Genomic DNA, 14,015 nt, shown 5'->3' with positions numbered 1-14,015 from the left:
CACCAGGTCGTGATGGGACAAACTCGGCCCACACCGCCATCAGGGCGGTGACGAACTCGTGCCGGTTGTGACCCGGGTGGGTCAGGCGGGACGAGACGACCCGAGCCGAGGGCAGGTCACCGCCGGCGGCGCTCTGACCTCGCGGCGCCGACAGACCTGATGGCGGGAGGACGGTCAGGTCAGCCCGCGAGTAGGGGGAGTTTTCAGCGGGTCCTAGCGCAGGTGGGTTAGATCAGCAAATTACATCAGGTTGTCCTTGGGGTCGCAGGTCAGTGTCTCCAGATTATCCGGCCTGGGTCAAACGACTGGCTAGTTGATGTCTCAAGGCCGGTGACCTGGTGACGGAGGCGTCGGAGCTTAGACAAAACATACGCAACAAAAAAACAACACAAAACACAAACAAAAATGGGAGGGCCGACTTTGTTTCGTGACCAGTCCGTTTCGCTAGACGTAAGTAGGTGGCCTGAGGCGGGCACATGATTATTAAGGTAGAGGCTCGTTGCCGGACTGCCCGAAGCAGTTGAACATGTGGCCTCTGATCGCAGCATCACCTGCTGACCATCAGGTCTTTCTGGTATTTACTCACAGCCTCCTGATGTTACATTTTGGTGCGCCGCAAACACGGACCCGGTAAGCCATCTCCTTGTGTGCGCCCCCCCCCCCCTCACCCCCACCCTTACCAAAACACACACGCACACACGAGTCAGTTGGGGTCACATGACTTAGCTATAGGCTATTAAGTCGACTTGATGAGCTCACGCGGGATCACGAACTGACCTGGGGAACACACGGAAGCTGCACATGATCTGGTGTAAATGGTCAGGCAGCAGTTAGGATCAACAGAAAGGAATGTCAAGTAAGAATCTATCTCAAAGGCCTGCTGACTAGGACATGTTAGGTCATTACATGCAGTATTTGGTACGGATCTGATGAGGTCACATCACATCATAGCTTCAAAATCATGCCAGAGTATGATGGCGACCCACAATGTGGATGAAGTGGTTGATACAAGTTTGGGGTTATGAACTTTTACACCCATTTGCTACAAGTATTGGAGCGCTTAGAGGTCTTCGCTAATGATAGAACGCAGGTTTGTGTGCATGATGTTGTGCTTGAAACGACTCTAAATGGTACCGCTATGAATGCTGTCTTGTTTAACGGCTACTTGCGAAAAGAAGTGAGAGTAATAACATGCATTTCTAGCTCGTAACGGTCACGAACCAGCTGTTTGCGTTGCAGCATCTATACTTCATGATTGGTAGACCAGTAATCAAACAGGATCGCAAGAGAAAAGATCGCTGTAGAAGGACGCCCCGCGCTGAATGCACCAACCAGGCCAGCCAGTCCACGTCTGTGTGCCTCATGACACGATCAAACACACGCTGATCCAAAGTTTCCAACCGTCAACTGCGAGCAAAAATAGCCACGTTGGGCTTCCGACATACCGGCAGGAAATGACATCAGCAGCCGACGCCGCGTCGGATTCCTGGCTCGCATCGCATGCGGCGAGGTCAGTCCCCCCCCCCCCTCCCGCTCCCCGGCCCGTTCGTGAGGACATGCCATGCTGGCGGCCTCCGCGCCGTCACGAAGGCGGCGCACGCGCGCCGGCGGCCGTCGCCGGGTCGCCCGGCCTGAGCCGGCCGCCCCACGTCCGGTTTCGCCAGCGGGTCACCACGTCCCACCGGGGGCAGGCCGGACGCCGATCACGGCCGTCAGAGGGCGCCGCCTGACGTAACTGGACGACGGATTAGCCGGCTCCGCTGTCGCCAGCGGCGCGCGCTCCGGCGCCGGGAGAGCGCGCGCCGACTGGGGTCGCGAGAGCGGATAAAGGGCAGCGAAGCGGAGCAGGACACGGCGACGGACGAGGGGCACGTCAGGTGACGGCGAGCACGTGAGCGGATAGGGGTCACGTGGGTGGACAATGGGAGATGTGGTGACAAAGGACAGCGATCTGGGATGGCCGGGTGTGCCGACACGAGCATGTGGACACTCGGCGGACGAGTGTGGACACTCAGTGGACGAGTCACATTGGCACTCACGTATGCTGTTGGTGAAAAGAAAGACGGACGGAACAGCTAGTGTGTGGTGAGTCACGCCACAACGTGACAAGCGTTATATTCGGATTGTTTTCTAGCCCGTTCAGTAGCAGAAAAAGCTTAAACGCATATTGCCAGCGAGGATGGCAGACGTTAGAGCGCTCCGGAAGCTCCATTAGCTGTCAGGACCTCGGATAGGAACTCTACACAACTAAAATCACTCCGGCAGCACTACAACAACCACGTCAGTACTTGATGAACGTTTACCTACTTCCTGATCCCCCTGTACTTTGCTAGGTACTCAACTGAACTGACACCGCCGCTGACACTGCTGACACTGATGCTGCGGTATCCGACGGTGGAAGCTCGAATGCTCCCTTTATTTTCGTACAGAGCGTGCTTTGAGACACAATCGACGCGCCGCTGGGCTGTGAATGGGGTTCTTGCGGAAGCGCAGTTGAGCCACTCCATGTTCAGCATACCGGTCACGCCGTACATACAGGACTATGTAAGCCAGAATGAAGTCAAGGGCGCACCCAAAGAAAGCGAACGAAGGACCCCGCATTCACCCACAGAACGGCGACTAGTGGCAATATTCGTCAATTCACAATTATCCGGCGCGCCTATCTAAGATGCCTCCTAAGACATTACGCAGCCATTCATTGTGTCAGTAGGTACCTCAAAGTTCGGGGTTACTATGAGTAACTTACAACTGTGAGATAATGACTGCATGGTGGAGCTCCAGATGCCTTGTGATTTCCTTGCCCAGCCGGCGTCAGTCGTTACAATGCTCTTAACCCCAACCAAAAAGGCTGATCGTACGAAAAATCTGCTAGTTACCAGCATCATCTGCATCGGATACGAGACGCATCCAACACCACAAGTGCAGCACGCCGCATTCCCATGGAACCCACAGGGCTCCAGGGCGGCCCTTTCGTCAGACCTACCATCGGTGTACGCTGGCTGCAGGAGCCGAGCCAAGGCGGTCTGCGCGCTGCCCCACGACGCGTGTTGCACGTTGTTGCAAAACCCGTCCAGTGACCTGCAACATCATCATCGGCGTCAGTGGGTCACAGGAGCCTAACATGGCTCTCGTTCTCTCCCGCCGCTTTCGATCGCTCTCACTATCCACGGCCTGGAGGAAGTGTGGAGCGCTTGTGAGGAGAGAACCCGACTGTGGTGGCCCACAGGGGATCGGCCCAAGAAAGTCCGGAGGTATGCAGAATGCAGGGCCGTTTCCTGACAGCTTGAATAGTCGAAGCAGCGTGCTTTCTTCCGCGATTTTTTTAGAATATTGCCGGATGTTAGCGCATCTTTCCGCGCAGGTCAGCAAAACCTAGCTGGAGCATCGCTGTCCTCGCTGTCCGGCGCCCCGGTCCTGCCATCCCCGCCGCCCGGGGCCCGGTCCTGCCATCCCCGCTGCCCGGGACCCGGTCCTGCCGTCCCCGCCGCCCGGCGCCCGGTCATGCCATCCCCGCGCCCGAGGCCCGGTCCTGCCATCCCGCCCGCCCCGGTCCCGGTCCTGCCGTCCCCGCCGGCCCCGCCGGGGTCCCGGTCCTGCGTCCCCGCTGCCCGGGACCCGGCCCTGCCTCCCCGCCGCCCTGGGTTCCGGTCCATGCCGTCCCCGCCGCCCGGACGGACTCTTAGCTCCCTCACCTGTATTTCTGAGGCTGGCAGGTGCGCCTCGCCGGACACCGGGCCGTACTGACCGAGCACCGTGCCGCTGAGGTCGACCACCAGGCATCTCGGAGCTCACCGCCCGAGACGGCCATGCCGTGGCTGCAACGCAGGTGTCACGGGTCAGGAAGCGTATGGGTCACGGACGGCGGAATTGACCGCGGTACGTGACGTCAGAGTATGTATGCGGTGAATGAGGCAGCGGGCACTGATGTGTCCCCACCCGTGACCGTAGCAGATTGCGATAAACGTCTGGGCCGCAGCGTATTAAAAGCTCCTTTGGCCACGGTTCGGACATTAAAGCCGTCAGCATACACTGTAGCGTAGCGCGCGTCGAATGCATGTGATGTATGTCCGGGGAGGGAACTGCAGGGGGAGAGTGCGGTAACTGCATTGCTCCACAAAACAGTAACGCAGGAAGACTATTTTTGCATCGAGCCCCAAAATTTGTAAACTTCATTGCTGCACAGCACAGCAACGCAGGGAGAACGCATACCGACAGCAGCCAGAAACACCACCTGCCTATCGGGCTCCAGAATAACAGCCCATTGAGGTATGTTTCTTTGCCGATAGACTTGCAGCTGCTGTGCGCCTATGAGTCCTGGTCTTTTACACCGGATATGCTGATGGGGCTAGTGACGTACGCGGCACCCGAGACTCAAGCGCCGGTCGTAAAATTACGGGTCAACGCGTGGCCGAATGAGCCTCGTTTGGGACGGTCGGTCCGCAAATTCCATGCCCAGTGAGCCTGTGCATGCCCAAGGCATGACCTAGCTGGTATGGCATGTCAAAACACTCGTTTAAGTGCATTACAGCTGTTCGGCATGTTTGCGTGGCAGGGCGGCACAGTCATCAGGCAGTGAGCCGAGCTCCGATGTGTACCTACGTGACATATCCAAAATCATGTTGCACGAACACAAAGTTCCCTTGAAATATGCAGACAGCTAGGCTCTAACGCAACAGCTCGGGCCAGTCTCCGGCTATCTGGCCGTATTGACCGATGACGGGAGAACACTACATACACCTTACCGACATAATTCTTGCCGAAATCATTAACCCAGACTCGGCGGCCTGATTTTATCCCGAGCGATCGTGTGATGCCGACCTTTTGAGACGCACTTTCAGAAGCGCTGTTGCGCCTGTGGCGGATGAATGGAGCATGGGAATATACGTACGAGCTCCACGACAGAATATGCAACGTTCGATGTCACGATTTCCATCACACAGCCGATGATCAAGATTACAGTGAACCCCGCAGACGTGGTTACTCTGAATCCACAGGCTCGTGCATACACAAGGCCACTTCGCATCAGCATACGCAATGACTTTCCCAACAAACAGAGCAAATCGTGAATAGCGTCAGTCGGGCAAACTGTCCGAGCCGTGCAGGCTGGGCGCACTAACCGGGTAGAGACGCCCCCTAATTCATGCACAATGATGTTCTCACGGCCCGGCGAGCGGGCCATGACGTAAGCCGACTGAAGCTGGTACCCGTATAGCGGGAGCAGCCGGTGGGTTTTCACCACAGGCTGAGTGTGGACCAACAGCCAGCTGAGCAGGCTTGGCGCTGCCACCAATGCAGCCGGCTGCGTGCCAGCCACGCCACACAACGCTGACACCCAAGTATATATATATATATATATATATATATATATATATATATATATATATGTATATATATATGTATATATATATATATATATCATATGTTATGAATATAACCAAAAAGCCCAGTGTTGCCATTTTAGCTAGCATGCTAACGAATCAAACATGCTCAATGTTTCTCTGACAGCACAATAATTGTGTGGAAATGTGTACCTAGGGTTGAATGCTATTCTTTTCAGAAGCGGACTCACTTTCCTTTACCTAGCTCTTTAACCCTTCACTTAGCATAAAACGTTCATTTCATTACGCCTTCAGTATGCCATAACTTAACTAATCCAACAATTTATCAAACGAAGGCATATGTCATCACGCAAATTGAAATAATATATAGAGCTTAGTTCAATAACACTCTGATTTCGAGTCAAATTAAGGCACATCATGACAGCTGAAACACGCATTCAACATCTGCGATCGCCTAGCGTCGGTTTCTGTTGCACCGATTACCACGGGGGCAATGAAACTCTTGGCGAGAAGCCAAACGTGCACCCGCAGGTTTCCATACGCGGTCGTCAGACAAACGTTCTCCCAGTGATTTACACCATTCCCAACATAATTATGTCTTCATGAAGTGAAAATGAAAACACCGGAAAGCCTCCTTCAATTGCCGACCAAGAGAGTCATCGTTGGAAGTCCTCACATCAAGCACGTTTCCACCTCCCAGCGTGTCTCCGCAAGGGCAAATGTGAGAGGAAAGCACGCCGGTGCATCACTCTCCTCAAACTGCGAGACTCCCAGTACAAATCGCGCATGTCAACCTAACAACTCAACACCGCGGCGCAGGCGCCGTTGCGGCATGACACGGCCGCTGTCGGGCGGCGTTTTGAAAGCCCGAGTCGTCCGCACCTGCCACGACTGGCGGCGGAGAAGAGGCGCCCCCTATGTGGCAACCGACTGACCGGTTCAGCTCCAGTGGCCAAAGCCAAGCGCGCCGGTCACGCGGCGCGCCGGCCGCCGGCCGCGCGGGGTCACGTGACGGCGTGACACGCTCGTGAGATGGATGGTCGGGAGGCGGCGGACGGGTAAAAGTGAGGCCGACCGCGGGCGCCCGGCGACGCTCAGCCGGAGCGGTCCTGGCGGCCCAGGCCGCCCCGCAGGACGGACAGACGGCGGGCAGGCAAGGCTGGGCGCCGCAGACTACCGAGGGACTGCTCTGCGGCACTTCAGGCTCCCGCGGACTGGTCTAAGACACTCTTGACTTCCGTGGGCTAGTCTGCCGCACCGCAGACTCCCGTGGGCTGGTCTAGGATATCGTAGACTCCCGTGGGCTAGTCTGCGGCGCTGTAGACTCCAGCGAGATGGTCTAGGACATCCCAGACTCCCGTGGTGTAGTATGCGGCACCACAGACCCCGCCAACTGGCTCGAGTAGTCAACTCCCACAGACTAGTTCGCACTGTCCGCGGGCGGGCAGCCGTGACGTCATGCTGATTGAGCGCCTGCGGCGATGAATTGACTCCTGCTCCACCCGGCACTAGTTTTTGTCTCGTCACCGATCACGCAGCGCATGAGTAACGGCATGCACTCCGCGATGTCATCGACTGTTTTTGCGCTTGCGGTAAGAGTGGAGAGAGAAACGCACGTGGCGGCGGTTGAAATGCAGTTGCGCTTCGGCCAACAAAATGTTACGCAGACAAAAACAAATGTTGATCAAACTTTCTTCGGAAGCATTTTATCATAATTCGAAACATAATATCTGAAACAGCCTGCTGGCGTATGTCTTGAGGTGACGAGTCGGTGGGTTCTGCGCCAGATCAACAGATTTGACAAGTGCATAACGCAATGACGAGAACAAAACGCTTGTCTATGTAGCAACAATGAATGCATGCTGGGGCTGAGTCTAATTATTGTTCGTGATTGCATATCGACGGTATGATCAGTAACATCAAACAGCGTTTCCCATGCTACAGAACAGGACCAAGACACTTTTTGCTTCTACAGCTTTGCTTTAAAATATGCTTTCAGCTGTTAGTAATGCTGTGAACTCGCGCATCAGGAAGAACAGATTTTGTTGAGTGCATGGAAGAAGTGAAATTTTTCAATTCACTTCAATAGACGGTGAGAGGGAGAACTTGCGTTCGTTGTTTGACTGCGCACGTACATTTAGTCAACACAACTGGCAATGCAGACGCGATGGCTGTACACATATAACGGCAAGTATTCTCATCTTCTGTAAATCCCGTATATATGACACTTTCCTTGCCTTTGGCAGGGCTTCATTCACAACGTTGGAAACAAGAGGTGTGCACGAGTGGAGTGGGGGAGGGAGGGGGGGGGGGGGGGCTACCGCCTTCCATGATCGTTTGAAACCAAACATGTCATTCAATGACATGATGATGAAAGCTATGGAATCGTATGGAGGCCAAATTAGTAAAAATAGTATTGTCCTCTTCCCTCCCTCCACAGCATTCACTATCACTGCCTCAAGATTTTTCCCGGTTCGTGGCTTTGCCCAAGTCAGTGGACGCAGAGAGCATAAATGGGATTGAATCTGCGGTTTTTGATTTAATTTTGAACATATTCTCCACCGCACACTCCTTCACCGGGCACCTTTCGTCGGTGCCACCAGCCGCGTGAGATGCCACCTCGCGGAGCACATCACCGGCCAGAGGTGACACAACCGTGAACGCGAGAGGGGGAGTGAGGAGGGGGGGGGGGGGGGCAGGTCGGATCATCAGCAGCCGCCTCTGGAACCCATTCACACGGTCGATCCATCACGGGGCTGGCACGGCGCCCGCGGCAAGGCCGCTCGGCCCGTGACGAAACCAACATGGCGGCGCCCACGAGAGCCACTTTCCCGCGCGTCCGGCGCCGCGCGAGCCGCGCGTTTCTCCGCGCCAAGGCTCCGGCTGCGCGGCGGTGCCGACAGACGGGGTGTCGCGCGCCGCGTCGGCCGCACGCGCGCCAGAACCGACGCGTCCGTCGCCGGCCGCTCGGCGAAAGCTGGTCAATGAATAAATCACGGCGTGGCGCCGCGGGCGGGGCCCTAGCGATACGATTACAGAAGCGGCCGCCAGGCAGAAAGGCGGGCTGCTGGGGACGCTGGGGACGCCGGGTGTACCCCAGATTCCGGGCTGGCGAGAGGGAGAGGGGAGGGGGGGGGGGCTGAAGACGAGAGGGTAGCAACACGGCTGACCGGAAACCGTTTTGAAGTCAGTTTAGTGCGGCTTCATAACGGGCCGCTATACCATATCCCTGTTCATTCAACCGGGGCTGAGGAGACTGCCGCTCGCTGGCTGAATGGACGGCGCCGAAGTCGGCGAACGACTGCAGGTTACATTACGGGCTGGGATTGTTGAGAGCGGAAGGGCTGCCAGCTGAATGCAGGCATGTCGGAAAGACCAGGAACGGCGAACTTCGAGGAACGCATCCTCTCCTGATTTGCTGGATCAAAGACCAGCCGTATGCTAAGGTTGTTCCGCGTTGCTAGCCCAGAGAAGCAAAAACAGAGCGTGTCCCATTTTCCTCCACTATGTTGAGTGCTTCTAGGGAGATACTGACCGATCGTGCACAGAAAATAAGCTAGAACAAATCTGGTTTTGCAAAAGTTAACGGGAGGTCATGGTCATCCGTAGCCACACTACGTTCATGGGTGGATACAGGCTGGGGCCGAAATGGCTGGCTGCCGAGAGGTTATTGCCTACTTCAGTGCAGTTTGTGATCGCTTGTTTTAGCAAATCCTGCAATAATATTCAGTGAATTAGCGACTTTACTCGACAGCAGGGTCTTTGTACCCACAGGTAGCAGAAAAGATGTCATCATCGCACTAAACATTCTAAAATCACTATACCAATTTAGCCTGATCTGAGGGAATTTGAATGCACATGCAAATTTGTATCGGCAGGAAGCTTTCTCAGTTTACTTGTAGCCGCAGTTTCATCCCTGTCCACCTCTATACATGGGCATCAGGGTTCTGGACGTTTAAGTTGATAACGTACAATATGACGAAATGTCTTCATACAAACTCCTTCGATGAAAGAATCCCAATTTACGCAGATCACCACCGAATACTCAAGAAGGGAAACATCCCACAGTCAACATGAGATCCAAGACGCTGGCTTGGGGACGTGGTAATGGTGGTCGCCAGGCCCTGTTCTCGACAGGTCGCCAGGTCGCCAGGCCCTGTCCTCGACAGCTGACTCGTTCCATCGCCGTTAACTGTCCGCGACTCGCCTAGTGATTGATTGGACCCAGACCCTTGCGGCGCACCACAGACCGTTCGGTGGACTCTCGGAAATTGTTCAAATTATTCGACGCAGTCTTGTCAAGGCATCACTAGCGGTATTGGCGTGCCAGAGGCGTGGCTGTAATCAGCTGACCCTCGAGACATTGTCGCTCGCTGTATAAATCGCACAAATGTCGCTTATGTGTCTGAAATCACTTTCCCGTGCGTACGATGAGTACGCAGGACTACTGCGCACTTAACTTCAGTCAATCAACACCCATAGAACAGCGTATTTAAGTGGACCCGAAAACTTTTTCCGGGAACTCAAGAAACCATTTTTGGGTGTAGGTAAATAATGGCTCAATAATATCTTTAAGGCCTCAGCCTGAATAAAATGCTTCCAGATGCATTTACTTGGTGCCTCTGAGCCACTGGCTTACATCGAATCGAGACCCATCTTTCTTACGGCTAGGGCATAGCGTGCGTCTAGAGTGCCGCCGCGTGCTCCGACTGTGACAGTGAAAGTGGATAGAGGAATTATGGCGAGGGGGGGGGGAGGGCGGCGTCCGCCGGCCGTCAGCGGACATTAGCCCCTCAAGGTCGGCAGGTGAACTCTGCAGAAGGCTCCGGCGCCGCTGAACACGGCAGCCGTGTTGTGGTCAGCCAGCAGCGTCACAACTCGCCGTTGTTTGGGATAGGACGACAACGTGGCGGGCGAGTTTTCCCAGCGTCCTTGCAATGCTGGTGCTATAATCGCGCGGCGGGATTAGATCCTGATTACCGGTAATTTCAGCAGTTCTGAAAGGAATTACTGTCGTCGAGCGTAGTTGTTGAGTAAGGGTACTCGTGCAGGCTCTTCTTCGGTAAGCATCTGCAGTGTCGCTGCAACATCCGTTTCATTCTTTGATAAGCCGATACCGTCTACGGGGTGGGGCCTATTTTGAGGTCAGCACGTCAGCGGCAAAGCTAGTTTTTTGTTCCACACAAATGGCTCAAAGTTAAGCGGCCCGTAGTGGGATTCCAGGGTGATTTGGTAATGAATTAATATACATGCGATGCGCCATCCGCTATCCATATTTGCGTGCAATAATGTCTTAAGAAGGTTGAAAAATGCGACTATTTACTCGAGATTCAGATATTATTTTGAATTTTTGATGCGCGCACTATTATGCGCTGTCATCTACTGACTGCTTTTAGCCCTCAAATGACGCTTTATTTGATCTCGCTGCATGTACGTGACATGCACCACCATGTGTTTTAGCAACACGCACCTTTCATATTTTCTAGCATCACCTATGCAATGTCTCACTCAAAGTGCTCGCTTTCGTGTGCGCTCTCTGGGTTAATAGTTCTACCAACCACTGCCAAACACGCAGGGGCATCGGCCCAATGGTAGTACGCAGGTGAGTGATCTCCAGCGGTGGTGAAGTTGTTCACCTTCGCGGCCACCCAGCGACCTTGGGAAGTACTCTCGCCTTCCAGCGGTCAGCCGTGGTCCAGCGGGCGCCGAGCACAACCGAGGTCCATGCCCCGGCCCGGCGCGTGACCTCCGGCGCCCCGCTGACCTTGATCCCACCGCCGCCGGCTGTTGACGCATGCGCAGACGCCGCCGGCTAAGCGGCACCGGCGCGGGGGGTAAACAAGGCCGATCACCGAGACGTGACGGGTGAATGACTGTCCAGGAACGCCGCACGAGCCGCCGGACCGCCGCGGCTGCGCGCAGGAGCTGCACACAGCGCGGCCGCGCGGGGTCCTCATGGGTCGGGCGGTGGTGCTTGGGCTTTGTTTGATGGTCGTTTGTAGACACTTATTGTAGTTTTAGACAGGTTTTTTGGTGGTTCTGGCTTTCCCGGTGGAGTTGCAGCCAGATAGAAGATGGTGCAAAATCTTGCTTGTAGGTTTTCCTACCATATGGTTTTCGGATGTTAGCAAGTTTCGGATAACACTATGGAATGTATAAGTACACCATACATTAATGTGATCTGATAACCATGAGCTCACAGGGCTGTCTCGGAATCCGCAGTATCTGCGAACCTAATAGCGTGCAACCAGCACAGCAATCATTGAACTTGGCGACTGAGCCTTGCGAAACACAAATAACGTCCTTGCCACAGACAGCAGGTAAAAACAGCCAGATAGCGCCGTCTTTTCGAATTTATGGTTTCATGCGATTTTTCGGCGGCTTGTTCATACACATGGGGTGAGTTCTAGTTCAATGTAACAACATTATGCCTCCGGGTGCAGTCTTCACTTTACAAGAATAACGACAGTGCTGTATGTACTATAATAAAAGTATAAATTTGTGGTCTACAGAACTGCAACAACGCCTGTCGTCATATACCCACTGACTCGCAAAAAAGCTCTTAACAACTGACAACGAATTAATGCCAAACATCGTGAGAATGTATTGCGGTCACGAGCTCTACGGACTTCTCATGACGCATCGATCGGCCCGCACCTCTGATTTATGGTCTCGGTGGCCGGAGCAATTCTAAGAAGGCCTTGGGCGTGGCCGCGCCCTCGGGGTGGGCGACCAAACCGGAACCTTTTCAAAGGAGGACGACGCCTGGGGATCCTCTGATGACCTTGGATGCCAACCCGCCGTCACAGTATCTGACATACGGAGATCATTCCTTAGATGCCGTCATTGCCAGGTTGGATGCCAACCCGCCGTCACAGTATCTGACATACGGAGATCACTCCTTAGATGCCGTCATTGCCAGGTTGGATGCCAACCCGCCGTCACAGTATCTGACATACGGAGATCATTCCTTAGATGCCGTCATTGCCAGGTTGGATGCCAACCCGCCGTCACAGTATCTGACATACGGAGATCACTCCTTAGATGCCGTCATTGCCAGGTTGGATGCCAACACGCCGTTACAGTATCTGACATACGGAGATCGTTCCTTAGATGCCGTCATTGCCAGGTTGGATGCCAACCCGCCGTCACAGTATCTGACATACGGAGATCACTCCTTAGATGCCGTCATTGCCAGGTTGGATGCCAACCCGCCGTCACAGTATCTGACATACGGAGATCACTCCTTAGATGCCGTCATTGCCAGCTTGGATGCCAACCCGCCGTCACAGTATCTGACATACGGAGATCACTCCTTAGATGCCGTCATTGCCAGGTTGGATGCCAACCCGCCGTCACAGTATCTGACATACGGAGATCGCTCCTTAGATGCCATCATTGCCAGGTTGGCAACATGAAAATTTACCGTTGTCAGACTTTGCCTGTAGGCCCGTAACGGCAATTCACATCAGCGGGGGGGGGGGGGGCAATGTCACATTTTCTCTAAACTCTCGCGAGTTTGAATCCAATTCTTAAGAAACAGTTCAGCATCTAGTGCAAATCTCTTGCCTCGGGAAGGGGGGGGGGGGGATGATGCATCGTGGGCCCCTCGACTACGTCCCTGCCTCTTGCCTACCTGTCATAGCACGCGCAATGACCAACTGAATTATCGAGGCGATAAGACATGTAGCTGATCTTCCATGCGACGCTCTCTTCCATGCTCCAGCTATGAAAACATAACGCCGCACCAATCGCATCGTATGGATGCCGCATAGCTCATCTCATATGAGCAGAGATCTTGGTGCCGTCAGAGCGCCGAAGTCAACCTCCGAGAATCAAGACAGATTAACCCGATTGAGCTAGCGGAGAGCGGAATGAGTGGGTATACAAAAACACCTAGCTGCAACGAGACAGCGCAGCGTCGTTCTACAAGGAGTGCAAGGTAAATATTGCGCGCACTAAAATTCCCAGCTGATTAATCCCAGCTTTCGAAACTCATTCCCCTAAGGTATAATGCACGGTGCGGTACCCTTTGGTAACACCATCATGGAAGCATGCGATCAGTGCGCTTGATCTCATAATATTTCCATGCTCCCTGGAAAGACTAGCACTCCAAAAGCTGCGTCCGGCTAGAGTCGAGCCCGCAGCCTTCCGGGCCGGCAGTCAGCGGACTGTCCAGTCAGCTCACCTGACCACCAGATGTCGCGTGGCCTCCTCGGCGATGAGTGCCACGGCCGAGCTGTTCCTGCCCTTGTACGTGGGCAGATGAGCCGCGGTCCACAGGGAGGCGGCGCTGTACGGGTCGGCCCTCACGCCTGTAAGACGACAGGTCAAAGGTCACGAGAGTCACGCGTCGGGGATCTGCCACGCATCTGGAAACGGCGGGCAACAGGCCGTATGGGCCACTGTGACAAAAGGATCCGACATACTGCGTGGACATACTGGCATACTGTGTGGGCATCGGACATACATAGAAGCATGCTGTGTGGACAGCTAGGACGGTGAATTGATGATGCCTGCTCATGTTTTAGGCACGCCTCATCTGTTTGGATCTTTTTAGCTAATCACAGCAGGCAAATCACATTTAAACTTATGTTAATCTGGCCCGAACGAAAACAAGCCACGTTATGAAAGAAATCCGGTGTTCCAAGAGTCAGTTGAAAACCCTAGTGACCC

At 54.4% G+C, this 14,015-nt stretch overlaps 1 protein-coding gene across 1 annotated transcript in view; it reads right to left on the bottom strand.

The window, feature by feature from the left end:
* Positions 1-3,719: 3,719 nt before the first annotated feature.
* LOC119113636 (uncharacterized) overlaps positions 3,720-14,015 on the bottom strand; it is a gene marked incomplete at its 3' end in the record, with an annotated part of 28,259 nt that continues 17,963 nt past the window's right edge. Inside the window, 2 exon segments of the mRNA XM_037237922.1 lie at positions 3,720-3,815; positions 13,528-13,654. Coding sequence (XP_037093817.1) covers positions 3,720-3,815; positions 13,528-13,654 — 223 coding nt within the window.

The sequence above is a fragment of the Pollicipes pollicipes genome, unplaced genomic scaffold (genome assembly GCF_011947565.3).
Source record: "Pollicipes pollicipes isolate AB1234 unplaced genomic scaffold, Ppol_2.1 Scaffold_7262;HRSCAF=8765_pilon_pilon_pilon, whole genome shotgun sequence".
In the NCBI taxonomy this organism is placed as follows: Eukaryota; Metazoa; Arthropoda; class Thecostraca; order Pollicipedomorpha; family Pollicipedidae; genus Pollicipes; species Pollicipes pollicipes.
This window is presented reverse-complemented; position numbering and strand designations above follow the sequence as displayed.